This window comes from Cervus canadensis, chromosome X, assembly GCF_019320065.1.
Source record: "Cervus canadensis isolate Bull #8, Minnesota chromosome X, ASM1932006v1, whole genome shotgun sequence".
Lineage (NCBI taxonomy): Eukaryota > Metazoa > Chordata > Mammalia > Artiodactyla > Cervidae > Cervus > Cervus canadensis.
In genome coordinates, this window is record NC_057419.1 from 92609913 (window position 1) to 92627069 (window position 17157).

At 38.3% G+C, this 17157-nt stretch overlaps 1 protein-coding gene across 2 annotated transcripts in view; it reads right to left on the reverse strand.

The window, feature by feature from the left end:
- DIAPH2 (diaphanous related formin 2) overlaps window positions 1-17157 on the reverse strand; it is a 932191-nt gene that overhangs the window by 235942 nt on the left and 679092 nt on the right. For both annotated transcript variants that reach the window (XM_043457771.1, XM_043457769.1), the window contains one exon: window positions 8676-8840. In XM_043457771.1, coding sequence (XP_043313706.1) covers window positions 8676-8840 — 165 coding nt within the window. The remainder of the gene's footprint in view (window positions 1-8675; window positions 8841-17157) is intronic.

Sequence of the window (17157 nt, forward strand, 5' to 3'; positions counted from 1 at the left end):
AACTGTGTTGTTGGAGAAGACTCTTGAGAGTCCCTTGAACTGCAAGGAGAGCCAACCAGTCCATCCTAAAGGAGATCAGTCCTGGGTGTTCATTGGAAGGACTGATGTTGAAGCTGAAATACCAATCTTTTGGCCACCTGATGCGAAGAGCTGACTCATTGGAAAAGACCCTGATGCTGGGAAAGATTGAGGGCAGGAGGAGAAGGGGACGACAGAGGATAAGATGGTTGGATGGCATCACTGACTCAATGGACATGGTTTTGGGTGGACTCTGGGAGTTGGTGATGGACAGGGAGGCCTGGTGTGCTGTAGTTCATGGGGTCGCAAAGTGTCGGACATGACTGAGCGACTGAACTGAACTGAATTTCTTAATCTTCTGCTTCTGTTAGGTCGATAATGTTTCTGTCGTTTATTGTGCCCATCTTTGCATGAAATGTTCCCTTGGTATCTCTAATTTTCTTGACGAGATCGCTAGTCTTTCCCATTCTATTGTTCTTTATTTCTTTGCATTTATCACTTAGGAAGGCTTTCTTGTCTCTCCTTGCTATTCTTCAGAACTTGGCATTCAGATGGGTACATCTTTCTTTTCCACCTTGCCTTTTGCTTCTCTTCTTTTCTCAGCTATTTGATAGACCTCCTGAGACAATCATTTTGCCTTTTTACATTTCTTTTTCTTGGGGATGGTTTTGATTACCACCTCCTGTACAATATTATGAACCTCTGTCAATAGTTCTGCAGGCATTCTATCAGATCTAATCGCTTGAATCTATTTATCACTTCTACAATATAATTGTAAGGGATTTGATTTAAGTCATACCTTTATGGCTTTTGGTTTTCCCTACTTTCTTCAATTTAAGCCTGAATTTTGTGATAAGGGGTTCATGATTTGAGCCACAGTCAGCTCCCTGTATTGTATAGAGCTTCTCCATCTTCGGCCACAAAAAATATAATCAATCTGATTTCAGTATTGACCATTTGGTGATGTCCATGTCAAGGGATCCACCTAACAACATCTTTTAGATCTTCTGCAGACTAAAACCCCCAACAAATGGAAGATGAACTACTTGATTTAGCATTCTTCATTCCAGAGAGAAACTCATAGTTTGATAACCTGAAGAACCACAGCTCATCAGCAGACCATGTGAGGCTCGATTAAAGGAATACAGACCCCGCACACACCCTGATCCAAATTGTCAACTCTATCCTTGAACCATTGCTATAATACTCCTCACCCAATCCTCCTGGGTTGGGACACATGTTTTGCTGGGGCCTGAACCCACTGTGTCTCTCTTTGCCTGCTAAATCAATAAAGCTATCCTTTCCTACTTCACCCAAAACTCTGTTTCCAAGATTTGATCTGGCACCAGTGCACAGAAGCTGAATTTCAGCATAATTTTCTGGTGGTTGGAAATAAATTTAATAACTTATTTATGGGGAACACTTACTTGAAAAATTCCAAATGAGGTGTTATTGCTAGAACTAAAGATAATGTATTTTGTTTCCTGGTTCTAGTTATTACTAGACTTTAATGAGAAAAGTAGGTATTGAACTGATTTTGTTAGAATTTTCAGTGTTAGCTATCACACTGTCTTAGATTTCTAAAGGGTGATATCCAGCTTGCCATAAACAATTCTGAAAACTTCGAGAAATACATTTAGAAACACTTAAAGAGTAGGGAATGGCAACCCACTCCAGTATTCTTGCCTGGAAAATTCCATGGGCAGAGGGGCCTGGCAGGGTGCAGTCTACGGGGCGACAAAGAGTTGGGCATGATTGAGTGACTGAGCACACATACATGGTATATTAAAATTTTATAATATTAACCTAAAATGTGTACACATTTTAGAATCATTTATACCAGCAGGCATTTTTCTCATGTTGGGGAATGTGAGTTTTCTTTATCCATGTATGCCATTGTTACATCTTCCTTTAGTTCCTTACAATGTTTACCTTTTTCATATAAGGAACAATAATATCAGAAAAATAGGGCATCTACTTCTGGCCAAAAGTAAACAGTCGAACAGAATACAAGTTGATAGGTGACACTGTTTTCTAAAGAAGAATTCAATGATGTCTGTATAACACAGCAAAATCTGTTCTCTGGCATAGCTGGGGAATGAGGTATTCTGGTCAAATATTCTGCTTAATAATGTTACCATATATTTTACATGGATTGCATATTTTCAAAGAGTTGCAATAGCTCAAAATAAACCTAAGGCTATGTAGCCAGGGTGGTCCCAGCTGAGCTCAAAGGGAATTATCTGGGTGTGTGTGATTAAAAAGAGGGAGCTGGTGGGACCTTAGGGCTCTATTTGCATAAAAGGATTTATACTGGTGCTTTATTTATCCCTTACTTCTAGGAAAAGGAAGATTCCTTCCTAGTTGCTTAAGGGAGGAAGGATGGCAATGGAGGGGTTTATAGTCTTAGGATCCCCTTTAGGTCTCTAGAATATTAAAAAAAAAAAATAATTAATTCTCCAAGGAGAAAGGAATTAGAAGAAGAAAGAAAGAAACTTTTTAAGAAGGGTCCTTGGGAGCATGGCTTTGTCTGCACTGAGCATAACCCCATAGTCTAGTACTGCAAGGATTGATGGTAAAATTGGAACATCAGGAGACTGCAACGTTGGTCGAGATGCGAGCATTATCATTGAGGGCAACGCAAGTAGCTTTGCCAGCAAAAGGTATTCAGCAGAGGGGAGTGGGAGCTGTAGGACAGAAAGGGCATGACTTTGTCTTCGTTCAGTGCTATATTCTTATCACCCTAGAATAGTAGGCACTCAAATATTTGTGGGCAAATATCAAGTAGTGACTATAGATGACATGTTTTTGAACCCAAATGAAATGACTCTATATGTACTTGTGGGAGTGGAGACTTTGCAGAGAGCTTGAGTCCTGCCAATGGGGGTAAAGAAGAAATAATTGGGGATATTTGGACCATTGTTACTACGGTAAACATATGACTTCATAGGCGATGAGAAATTTTGCTTCAAATACAACTATACTATGCAAGAGGAACAGGCACATCTTTGCTGTTTTTCAAGGGCATCTTCATAATGTTATGAATGTGAAAGTGTTACTCTGTCAGTTGTGTCCAGCTCTTGTGACTCCATGGACTGTAGCCCTCCAGGCTCCTCCGACCATGAAATTCTCCACACAAGAATACTGGAAGAGGTTGTCATTTCCTTCTCCAGGGGATCTTCCCAACCCAGGGATTGAACCCACATCTCCTGCTTGGCAGCCAGATTCTTTACCATCTGAGCCACCAGGGAAGCTCTTATAATACTAATAATACTAATTACCATTTTATTGGCAAAGCAAAGATGCATCAATTTATGAAGCATCTAATAGATTTTGGATAACGGAACTCTACATAATAGATTTTGTATTACTGATGAAGACTTTGTTAAAGAACATTTGGTTTCTTACATAAGTCCACCATTTTTACAATATTGCACTAAATTTTCCTTTAAATGTCAAGTGCTTTGTGAATTGAAGGCTTAAAAATATGTCAAAATAACTCAGTCTTCTTAGATCAGGAATTATATGCACAATCCTTTATGTAAAAATTCATCCCCATTTCTTTAAAGGCAAATTGCCTTTAATGAATGAATAAAATGTACTATATATCGTCAATTTAGTTGTTTGAGTCTAAGTAAATGCAGATATTCACTTTGGTTTCCAGTTATAGTTCAGATTTAGATATGACTGAGGCTTTGTAAAGAGGAAAGTGGCTTGAGGAAAATGAGAGCTTCTCAAAATTAACTAATCTCCATACGCCAAAATGGCTACAAGGAGCTCTCAAATAAGGTTACACTTTAAAAGAACAATTACTTTAAGATTGTTAAAAGAACATCCCTAACTGAGAATTAAGAGTGACTTCGGTTGTCAGAACTCCTGATGCTGCACTAGCTACAGGAGCAATTAATACAGGATGACGATCATACATTTGCCTCTGAGCCTTCAGTTTTGATGCTGTGCTCCCCAAATTTCTCTCTATTCTAAAAGGTTTAGGTCCTCTTAGGCACTTCCTGTTGTTTTGTTCTGCTGCTTCCACACTGTCCATACTCTTTTCCCAGTCTGGGAGGAGAGTTCAAGTTCGGTGATAATGGCTTATTCAGCCAAACTTAGGATGGTCTGAGTTTAAGGTAATCTTCGTTCTTTTGAAAACCACTTTCATTTTCAACATTTTGATCTTATCCTGAGGACACAAGTCATTAAAGAATCTTGAGTCAGGAAAGTAACATTATCTTGTTTTTTTTTTGTTTTTTAAGCTTTACTCTAACTACAATGTGGGGAATGGATTAGAAGTTAGAAATGGTAAGAGATGGAGACAGAGAGACCAGTCAGATCATCATTGTACTAGTCCACCTGAGAGATGGTAGGGGACCAGAACTAAAGTAGAGTCAGCGCGTTTGAAGAGAAATGTATGAAGACCAAAGATTTAGGAGGTAGAAGCAACAAGGGACTTCCCAGGTGGCAGAGTAGTAAAGAATACTTCTGCCAATGCAGGAGACGCGAGTTCAATTCCTGGGTCGGGAAGATCCCCTGGAATAGGAAATGGCAACCCACTCTAGCATTCTTGCCTGGAAAATTCCATGGACAGAGGACCCTGGCAGGTTACAGTTTATAGGGGTGCAAAGAATTGGACATGACTGAGCAACTGAGCATGAGAAGCAAAAAGACTGAACAATGGCATAAAACTCAGATTTATAGATATCACTTAACCTCCTAATACTTGGCCATTTTAATGGTCATCTAAGACGTGTTGAAAAATGGTTAAAGTCTTGATTTTTTAAAAAAATTGTTTAATTGTCAGATGAATAGTAGCAAATACTTATTTTGTTGAGGAGAAATCTGCTAGCTTTCTTAACAGTAATAGTAACATTTTCTTAAGTTAGGTCAATGAATTTAATAATCTTATAGAGCCCCATTCCTCTATTTCTAGTATATGAGGATGCTCACACAATGAATATTTACTGAGTGCCTGGGTAACAGATTGTTCTTTATAAAACAAAGCAAAACAAAAACACAGAAGCAGCAGGAAACTGACAGAATTAAAAGAGAAAAGAAATATTTTCTATAATTTATTTGGAGCTATGAAAGTTATTGAAGTATAATACTTGCCTCGAACATTTCCCAACAGCTGAGATTAATTTTTATGCCTTAGCAAGATACTGCATGGTGGTGAAACATATAAGGTTCACTGATTTTGAATATTCTATTCAAAATATCTTGAAAGAAAAAAGACTGTGCAGTCAACTTTTGAACTAGTAGAATGACTGAAGCATAAAGGAGAATAAGCAAAAGAGATGCTTTGATATTGTATAAACAAGGAATTCAATTTTCTTCCACAAAATATTCAACTTAATTTTAGGTGTTATTAATTAACCTTGCCTGTATTAATAAGCAGTTTTAAAAACTTTCCTGCTCTCAGAGAAGCTAGCTAGAAACAGTCTTAATTCTGAATTTAGAAATGTTTCCAATTACATATATCCTTATGTCAATATACAGGACATGCAACTGAACATCTAGAATATCCTTATTAGTTGAGTAATATATAATAGGAATGATATGAATAATTTATAGAGAAACATCTCATAGATATTATCCAATTGTGCTTTCGTTCATTTGAATGTGATTATTTTGAAACAAGTCTTAGTCCATAATGCCCAACCCTTTATGTTTATTTCCATTTGCACTATCCTTTAGAGGCTATCTTTTTTAGGAAGATTTTTTTTTTGGTATCTGCATTTTGTTTATGCTATACATGCCAAATAGATCTCCCAAGATGAAACTCTGAGCTCATTTGGAAGTAATTTTTGGTAGTCCATGAATCAGAACTCTTATTTTCTTCTCAGCACTACGGGTATTTTATTGTTTCCATCTATAGTCCAATATGCTTTTAAGTGCCAAGAACCCTAAGGCCAAACACACAAAGCACTAAGAAAAGGGAACTTTTGGCAATGACAACTTTGGCCTCTCTTTCAGGGCTATTCCCTCCCCTGGGAGAGTAAAATCACTTTAAGTGCACTATGAAACAGTGCCATGATGAGCACAGATGATTGACTGAAGTTGGTGATGTTGATTTAGGAGTCTTCGGCTTATAGGTCAGGTGTAAAACCCTTAAACCTGCTTGTCAAAGTTAGCTTGTCAAAGTCCTGTGGATTTTTCCAGACTGCCTAAATGTCACTTTCTCTTTGACGGTTTCTCTGGGCAGCTCTGGCAGGGTTAGGCATCTCCTCTATTGTATTATTATAGCACCCTGATATATTCCTATAGCAGCACTTATCAAACTATATTGCATTTGTCCATCTCCCTCCACTCATGGATAGAGAGAAACTATTCTCTTCCTTTTATCTCTGGACTAGAGCATTACCCAAATCAAGTTGGCTCTAAACAAGTAATAATTGAATGGATGGGCAAAGAATGACTAGTAATACTCTCCATCTGCCCAGAATAGGTTATGATGTGTTCTCACATCGTGGTGAGGAAGACATGGAAGGAACTATCACCCATATTTTATAAATGAGGAAACCCCAGAGACATTATATGACTAATCCAACTTCAAAACGGCTAAAAAGTTGCATACCTACTTTTCATGCCAGTAAGTTGACACGGATTTGTAAATAGAAGAAGTAGTACTCAGTAGGACAGATAGCAATGGCTGACAAAAGATACAGTGTAGGAGTGGTTACCTGTTATGAAAGCTCCCAAACTCTTAGCAGGTTCTCAAGAAGGTAACTTCCATGCACACAAAACCAGACTTCAGGTATTTAAGAGAAAGATTTGTGACAAATAAATCATTTCCCTGTACTCAAGCTACACCCACAGTGAGGCCAGGAGACAAAGAGACATACCCCGTTTATGTATGTAGTACAAATATCTCTCTCTAATTCCCACCATGAATCATAGACTCTAAAAAGAAAGAAGTTCTTAGAGATCAGTAGTGTAATTCTGTCATTTCCTAACTTACTAGCTAACTAGCTAGAAAGATAAATGATTTAACCTAATCACATAGCTTATTTGTGAGAGCACCAGGACATACAATTAGTTCTTCTTATTATTAATATCCTTAGATTTTTAAAATTAAGTTATGATTGAGAGAAAATATAAGTATAGCTCTTAGGAAGTCTTCTAAGCAACTGGATAATAAGACTAAACATAAGCTGTCACAGAAGAATTGTCCTTAAATAAATGCTGCAACATGAGAAAAGTATAGCAAATTTTACTCAGTGTCCATGTATTGGGGAGATGAGGGGCACATGATATGACAAGCAGTGTCTCAGGATCCCATTCATGTTAAAACAAAATCTTTTTTCATAGAGATTGAAATATTAATTACATTTGTTTATTTCTTTGTTCACCCATAGACATTGATGCTATCCAAACAATTATTTGATTTCTCTTTTCCGTGTGTCAATTGAAGTATATTTACTAGTCCCCAATCCTTTTAACAGATTTTTTATTCTTTTCAAAAATAATTCAAGTAGTTATAACCTGAGTGTGTTCTTATGTTTATGTCGTATTTATAACTTCAAAGTTTTGAAAAACACAACTCTATCAATAGAACACCTTTTACTACTAAAAAATAAAATATGCATGCCTATTAAGGGGCAAAGAACAAAGGCCAAACTAAGCTAATATTCTCAATAAAAAATAAGACAAATGATCATATTTATGAAAGTTTTTTGTTTCGTTTCTATCACCAAAGCTGGGGTGTGCTCTGGGTCACATGTCCTAAATCAGCAGATGAAAGCAAATGTTTTCTACAAGTATGTTTGTAGCTCATAGACTGTGTAAATGACACCAAAATCAAATTATTTCATGAGGCCAACACCATCAACTAAAAGAGAGAGCCTTATTTAGCAAATAATTGCTTTGAGGATAGAAATATACCTCAAACTGCAATCAATTAGTTTGTTGACAGATCTTCCTGCTGGGCATATTTGTTAGAATTCCTTCTTTAAAAAATGGACTTGATCGATATCAACTATTATGCACATCTTTGTATTAGGATCATAAAGATCACAGAGACTGTGCTTTACTATGCCTTCACTGAATGTAAAGCAGTATTTCCACAGCATTTATACAACAAAGCTTTTGCTTTCCTCTAGCATCGTAACTGGCACCCTGATGATCTACCGCCAATTAATGCTAATATTTACCGTTACCCCTAAGAGTTACAGTTTGAAGAAGGAGAGCCCACATTCCTAAAGAAACTTTAGGTATTTCAGGCCATTTATATCATCCAATTTAGAATCAGTTTCTCATCTAGACTATGAAAGAAGCTAGTTCATCAATCACAGCATTTTAATACATTGAGTAAAAAAGGATTTTAGATGTTAATTTTTAAGCTAGGTAAAATTATAATATTATGCTGTTTAAAGAATCAGGGTCATTTGAGTACCAACTCATTCATTTTCTATAAAATTTCAGCAGGAAAATTCCCATTTGTGCCTAAAGTTGAAGATAATTCATTTAGGTTCCCATTATATGGTAAGTCAGCCAACAATTTTTATCCATGTCGCAGGTATAAAATATCTGTCAATTCCTGGTAAAGGGCTATAACATGAAATCAATGTTGTCAATAGGTAAATAAAATAAAATTCTTATGGAAGAAACCATTTAAAAATCAAAGCAACAAGCCTTGCAAGACTTTAAGACATATTACTCACCAGGAATAAAGTTCGAAAGTTGCTGAGATCACCAAAGAATTCTTCTATGCTCACAGTCTTAGAGTCAAAAATAAAGTATTCTCCAAGATTCTCATAGAGCTTTACCATGTTGTTGTGCATGGTGAATAGTTTTTCATACTGGTCTCTGGCACTCTTTGTAAAGCTGTAGCTTTCTGTTAAGGAACATGATCCACAGAGTACCTTAAAGGTAATCATTAGATGTTAAGATTGAATTATATCATCATTTCTGTAAATACTTCCACATTACTTTGCTAAGGTTACCATGACAAAATACCACAGACTGGGTAACTTAACAGAAATTCATTTTCTCATAGTTTAATAGGCTAGCAATCCAATATGAAGCTGTCAGCAAATCTGCTTTCTTCTGTAACTTCTCTCCTTGGCTTGCAGATGACTGCCTTCTTGCTGTGTCCTTACCTGGTGGTCCCTCTGTCCTTGTTGTCTGTGTCCGAATTTCTTCTTAAGAGGATGCTAGTTATATTGCATTAGGGCGCACCTTAAGGACCTCATTTAAACTTACTTACCTCTCTAAATGTCCTATCTCCAAATACAGTCACATTTGGAAGTTTTGAGGGTTAGGGCTTCAACATGTGAATTTGGAGTGGGTGGGGCACAATGCAGCCCATAACAACTTGCTGTAGTCATTACATTGTTTAGTGAGCTTTGAAAATCTATAAATGAGGCAGAACTATTTAAGGTATAACCATGAACATGTTTGCTAAGTGAAAGCACAGAAGTACAAACATCAGAAAACTGCCTCATATCATTTTATGAGCTAGATAAGGTAAAAGGAAATAGCAACAAAAACTTAGGGGGACAGTATGTATTTTCTGTGTTAAATACACATTCTATATAGGTAAAGAGGTTACAGTGAATTCTGTATATAGGTTATGTACCTGTATGTGTGTGTATATACATATACATATATCCCATATGAGGAGGGGGAAGGAAAGGGAGAGAAAGATGGGAGGAGAGGAAGAACTATGAAGAGAAAGATAGAAGAAGGGAGGAAAGAAAGGGGGAGAGAGACATTCTAATGTATTTCTAGAACCTTAATCACCCAAATGGCTTTTTAGAACCTAAAATGTTATTTGTTAAGCCTGAGCCCAGGGCCCTGAGGATACAATTCTAATGTTTCCAGCTGTTGCTGTGACTGCCAGTAGTGTATAACCCAGTAGGACCATATGAGGCCTTCCCATGACAGACCGCTTCCCCATATTCTCTGCTTTAGCTCCTCTCTGAAGTACCTAGATAATAGTATCTGTTGCACATTTTCTAAGTTGTTTTACAAATGCTAAAACCCCCACCAAATGGAAGATATTTAACTACTTGGTGATCTTGTGCACTTAGCCCCCAGGTCTACTGGAGCCTAAGGATTGGTGACATTAACCCTTGTGATACCACCCTGTTACTTCACAATCAACCAACCAACCAAGAGAATTGTACATGAGCTGATCACAAACCTTGAGACATGCCCCCACCCCCAAAATCAGGCCTTTAAAAATGCTTTCCTAAAAAACCCTTCAGGGAGTTTGGGGGTGTTAAGCACAAGCCAACCAGACCCTTTCTCCTTGTCTGGCGCCTATAAATGCTACAGTGTCCTTCACCATAACCTGGTGTCAGTAGATTGGCTTTACTGTGTGCAGGCAAGTGGACCCAAATTTGGTTCAATAATACCAGGACTACACTTAACAGTAGTATACTCCAGAAGAGTATTTGTTTTAAAATTAATTACATCACTGCTTTAAAATTTTTTATCATAAAAGTCATAACAACAACCACTACTACCAAAGCATAAAAGGAATCAGATATTTAAATGGGTCCATCATCAAAAAAGCAAGAGAGTTCCAGAAAAACATCTATTTCTGTTTTATTGACTATGCCAAAGCCTTTGACTGTGTGGATCACAATAAACTGTGAAAAATTCTGAAAGAGATGGGAATACCAGACCACCTGACCTACCTCTTGAGAAACAATGCAGGTCAGGAAGCAACAGCTAGAACTGGACATGGAACAACAGACTGGTTCCAAATAGGACAAGGAGTACATCAAGGCTGTATATTGTCACCCTGCTTATTTAACTTATATGCAGAGTACATCATGAGAAACGCTGGGCTGGAAGAAGCAAAAGTGGGAATCAAGATTGCCGGGAGAAATATCAATAACCTGAGATATGCAGATGACACCACCCTTATGGCAGAAAGTGAAGAAGAACTAAAGAGCCTCTTGACGAAAGTGAAAGAGGAGAGTGAAAAAGTTGGCTTAAAGTTCAACATTCAGAAAACTAAGATCACGGCATCTGGTCCCATCACTTCATGACAAATAGATGGGGAAACAGTGGAAACAGTGGCTAACTTTATTTTTCTGGGCTCCAAAATTACTGCAGATTGTGATTGCAGCCATGAAATTAATAGACGTTTACAACTTAGAAGGAAAGTTATAACCAACCTAGACAGCATGTTAAAAAGCAGAGACATTACTTTGTCAACAAAGGTCTGTCTAGTCAAGGTTATGGTTTTTCCAGTGGTCATGTATAGACGTGAGAGATGGACTATAAAGAAAGCTGAGCTCAGAAGAATTGATGCTTTTGAACTGTGGTGTTGGAGAAGACTCTTGAGAGTCCCTTGGACTGCAAGGAGATCCAACCAGTCCATGCTAAAGGAGATCAGTCCTGGGTGTTCATTGGAAGGACTGATGTTGAAGTTGAAACTCCAATATTTTGGCCACCTGATGGGAAGAGCTGACTTACGTGAATAGACTCTGATGTTGGGGAAGACTGAAGGCAGGAGGAGAAGGGGACGACAGAGGATAAGATGGTTGGATGGCATCACTGACTCAATGGACATGAGTTTGTGTAAACTCTGGGAGTTAGTGATGGACAAGGAGGCCTGGCATGCTGCGGTTCATGGGGTCCCAATGAGTCGGACACGACTGAGCAACTGAACTGAATTGAACTGAAATGTATCTCATTATGTATATATTTATAGAAATAAACTATCAACTTTATTCTTGATTATAGAAGATATATAGAAAATCACCTATTTAGGTGACTCAGAAATATAAAAACATAAGTAAACTAAAATTTCTAACAAATCAGTGTTGTGAACATTTTAGAGCATTTCCTTCTGGTCTTTCTTCTATGGCTGAAAGCTATTGAATGTTAATTGATAAGGATGCTTCAGAGAAAGGTAAGTAGACTAACCACAAAGAATACAAAGGAAACCAAATATACCTTTCACAATTAAAGTTAAGTCTGTTAAAAATCAATAATCATCACAGAAGCAAAATGTCTTAAAATGCAAAGGTATTAGACTGCATGTTATGTGTGCTAAGTCGCTTCAGTTGTGTTCGACTCTTTGCAACCCCACGACTGTAGCCCACCAGGCTCCTCTGTCCATGGGATTCTCCGGGGAAGAATACTGGAGTGGGTTGCCATGCTCTCCTGCATGGAGTGTTCCTGACCAGTAATCAAACCCACATCTCTTACATCCTGTGTTGGCAGGCAGGTTCTTTACCACTAGTGCCACCTGGGAAGCCCATTACTATGATTTGTTAAAAAAGAATAACAGTACAGTTTTGGGTGTGCTATTTTAAGACCCACTACAGGGTCTGGAAAAGACCCTGATGCTGGCAAAGACAGAAGGCAAGAGGAAAAGGAGACGACAGAGGATGAGATGGTTGGATGGCATCACCAACTCAATGAGCAAGCTCTGAGAGATGGTGAAGGACAGGGAAGCCTGCTGTGCTATGGGGTTGTCCATATGCTGTCTATGGGGTTGCAAAGAGTTGGACACAGCTGAGCAACTGAACAACAACAACAGGGTCGGGAAGATCCCCTGCAGGAGGACGTGGCAACCCACTCCAGTATTTTTGCTTAGAGAATCCCATGGACAGAGGAGCCTGGAGGGCTATAGTCGTGGTGACGCAAAGAGTCGGACACAACTGAAGCGACCTAGTATGCGCACACTCATGCACACATGCACAGTGCATTCACATTTTGTGATAGTATTATTTTATCAGGTACTGATAACTGTCTTCTTGAAATGCTGGATTTTATAAAATTTTCTGAATTATTCAGTGTGTTTTATTAGAACCTCGGGCCAAATTTATTTTCCATGGGACAACAGCTCTAGTTTCACAATGCAAGTCAGTAGGGAAATCAGACTATTTCTGGAAAATTACTTTGCAGCTGACATTTATGGGATATAGCAAGATTTTAAAAGTGAGATGCCCCCCTTCCTAGGTTCCTTCTTATGCTACTTAAGTTTTAGCATTCATGTTAGCTACACTTCAACCTCTTCCTTGCTAAGGAGTCACATTAAATCTTCCAATCCTCAAGTCCATTTTGCTGTCAATAGACCTGGAAGAATTCATGTATTTCTGACTTACTCTACTTTCCTTTTTACCAACAGAAGGGTTGCACATAATGCTACCTGATTTTCCCTCTGAGAATATCATATTTGTTTGATTTTTAAGAGAGTGTTGAACATCCTGTTTGAGAGCTGCAGAAATAAGACAGTTCTCTTTATTTCTTGCCACAGAATGAAAGTGAAATTTTTGTTCTCTAGTCTCTCTTGCCTAAATAAAACAGACTCATGCCAGACTTGCTAAGAACACACGCTTTGCAAAGGTCACTTACTTACATCCTATTTGCAGCAAGGTACTAAACCATGTGTACTTCAGAAGGTTCAACATCTGTACAGCACGGAGAAAAAGCTAAAGATCAAAAACAAAGGCAAAAAACTGTACACTTCCCATTTATCATAACACAATTTTCTGCCAGCTAAAATATGCCCATGTGGTGATACACAATTTCATAAATTTGTTCTCCTAGAAGAAAAACTGATTTCAGAAATTCTGTCTGTATACCAAAGTGAGAAAATCTGAAACATTCTGGGAAAGCTGTAGCTTAGAATTAATAACTGGAGAGCATCCCAATCTCCAAGTCCTTGACTTCTCTTCACAGTGATTACTTTGTAAAAGGGATGGAGGGCGTGAATCAGCACTGAAATTTTTCACAATCACAACCCTGTCACCAAATCCTACTTGGGATTCTGCAGATGATAAAGAACTAGATACCATCATTTCTTTCCACTTCTTTATTTTCAGTCATTTTTAAAATTCAGTCATTTTTTTGAGCAGCTACTAGATACAAGATACTGGTTAGTATTCTGCTAAGCACTGTGCTCCATACAATGATCATTAAAACCTAATCCAGACCCCAAAGCAGTTTATAGTCTAACATTACAAACAATTCTACTTATTAATTTGCATTTGTACAACTCTTTGCTATTTACAATATACTATGTTTCATATCCTTCATATCACCTTATCAAAAAGGCAGAGAAATACCACTATTTCAATTTTTAGAATTGTCAAAAGTAGATAAAATGCAACGGTAAACATAATAAATTACATTTCCCCTACCCCCAAAAAAGGCACTCATCTATTCTAAGGTTAGAATGCAGTGAATGTGCCATCTCAAAACACGTCTCCTTGGCATAGATTATTTTGAGCTGATTGAGAAAGAGCAGACAGAGTAAAAGCTCTGAAAAGAGTAAAAACTACCCTTTTGAAAGGGAAATTTCCATTTATAAAGAAAATCTCCACTGGTTAAGGATGGTTAATCTCCACTGGTTAAGGTTCCTCTCTGAACCAGGAAGAGAAAGTGAAAGTGAAAGTCACTCAGCATGCCCAATCCTTTGTGATGCCATGGACTAAAGAGTCCATGGAATTATCCAGGCTAGAATACTGGAGTGGGTAGTCATTCCCTTCTCCACGGGATCTTCCCAATCCAGGGATTAAACCCAGGTCTCCCGCATTGCAGGTGGATTCTTTACCAGCTGAGTTACCAGGAAGAGAAGGATGACTCTAAATCGCCAGAAAATCAAGGATATCAAGAGTATCACTGAAGTTGCCTTTAGCTGAAGGTGGTATTTAAGCTGGTGACTTAGGCTACTTTAGGGAGTTTCTCATTTGTTTCTGCGTATCTCCTATATACACTTGAGGTATACATGTTTATCAACTTCTACCTAGTTTTCTCTTGTTATTCTGTCTTTATTACAGAGTGGCCAGGGGGTGGGTCATGTCAATTGCTCAGAAGGGTAGAGAAGAAATTATTTTTCCTCCCCTAGAGTACAAATCATGATAATCTTTTCATGATACTAGTTTAATATTCTTTTCATATGGAAATTCTTTTCATACAGAAATGTATTATTTATAATGACAATGACCATGACTAGTTCCAAACAGGAAAAGGAGTACGTCAAGGCTGTATATTGTCACCCTGCTTATTTAACTTATATGCAGAGTACATCATGAGAAATGCTGGGCTGGGAGAAGCACAAGCTGGAATCAAGATTGCTGGGAGAAATATCAATAACCTCAGATATGCAGATGACACCACCCTTATGGCAGAAAGTGAAGAGGAACTAAAGAGGCTTCTTGATGAAAGTGAAAAGAGGAGAGTGAAAAAGTTGGCTTAAAAGCTTAACATTCAGAAAAACTAAGATCATTGGCATCTGGTTCCCATCACCTCATGGGAATAGATGGGAGACAGTGGAAACAGTGTCAGAACTTTATTTTTTTGGGCTCCAAAATCACGGCAGATGGTGACTGCAGCCATGAAATTAAAAGACGCTTACTCCTTGGAAGGAAAGTTATGACCAACCTAGATAGCATATTAAAAAGCAGAGACATTACTTTGCCAACAAGGTCCATCTAGTCAAGGCTATGGTTTTTCCAGTGGTCATGTATGGATGTGAGAGTTGGACTGTGAAGAAAGCTGAGTGCCGAAGAATTGATGCTTTTGAACTGTGGTGTTGGAGAAGACTCTTTGAGAGTCCCTTGGACTGCAAGGAGATACAACCAACCAGTCCATCCTAAAGGAGATCAGTCCTGAGTGTTCATTGGAAGGACTGATGCTGAAGCTGAAACTCCAATACTTTGGCCACCTCATGCGAAGAGTTGACTCGTTGGAAAAGACCCTGATGCTGGGAGGGATTGGGGGTAGGAGGAGAAAGGGACCACAGAGGATGAGATGGCTGGATGGTATCACCATCTCGATGGGCATAGTTTGAGTAAACTCCGGGAGTTGGTGATGGACAGGGAGGCCTGGCGTGCTGCGATTCATGGGGTCGCAAAGAGTTGGACACAACTGAGCAACTGAACTGAACTGAACTGACGTTGCCAAATTCAACATTCACCTCTGTCCTTCTTTTGATGTCTCACCCACATGCAACATTTAGCCAGTTTTCTTAGTTTCTATGACACACACCCTCATGCTTATAATGTTTTTCTCTTATCTCCTCTCTTTCTCTGACAACTTCCATAAAATGTTAGAGAACCCTGAGGGCTTGGTCCTGAGTCCTCTGTCTATAGTCTACCTAACTGACCTCAGCAATTCACATGACTTGAAATACCATTTACATTGATGACTCCCGAATTATACTTGTAGCCCCAGTCTCTCCTCTGAGATACTTCTGTAAGCAACTGCCTGCTTGTCATCTCTACCTTTTATTTTTCATGGCCTCTATGGTATCTCAAATGTAAATCCTCTCATGAAAAGCCTCTGATAGTTTCCCATGATACTTGTAACAAAATCCAATTTCATTCTCAAGCTTTATGAGGTTCTATATGATCTGGTTTTTACCCACCTCTGCAATCTAATCTCATCTCATTCTCCCTCTTAAGCAATATGTCCAGATTCATTAACCTTCTTTCTCTTCCTTGTGCTTAGCAAGTTATCATACCCAACCCAGGGCCCTTGGACTTGCTCCTCTTTCTGCCCAGAAGGTTTCTTTTTCACCAGGTCATTCAACTTCAGCTCAACCATAACCTCCTCAGAGATGCTTTTACCAACTTTCCAATATGAAATGTCCACTCTCATCACTATTACTTTGGTCTATTTTATTTCATGCTGAGAACTTATCATTATGTGACATTATCATTTTTATTTATTTACCATTTCATTGCCAATTTTCCTCACTTAAAAATATAGCTGAAGCACTGGGAAGACCCAGAGGAATCGGGTGGAGAGGGAGATGGGAGGGGGGATCGGGATGGGGAATAAGTGTAAATCTATGGCTGATTCATATCAATGTATGACAAAACCCACTGAAATGTTGTGAAGTAATTAGCCTCCAACTAATAAAAAAATTAAAAAAAAAAAAAATATAGCTGAAGAGAGTAGACCATGTCTGTCTTGTTGACCACTGCCTCTCTGAAAACAGCTCTTTCCTGTTTACCCATTTCTGTTCCCCTCTAAAAGAACCTAACTACAGGAACAAGACCACTAGGCAATTTAACTTAACTCCTAACTCATGCTCTCCTGAATGCACACTGCATCTTGCCTAACCTGTTGGTTCTTTTCCTAGATAAAAAGAAGTGAGAATGAAGAATTAAATACTTATAGAAGGACTAGCTCTCTACCCTCAACTGTTCCATTAGTTATCCTGCTGGC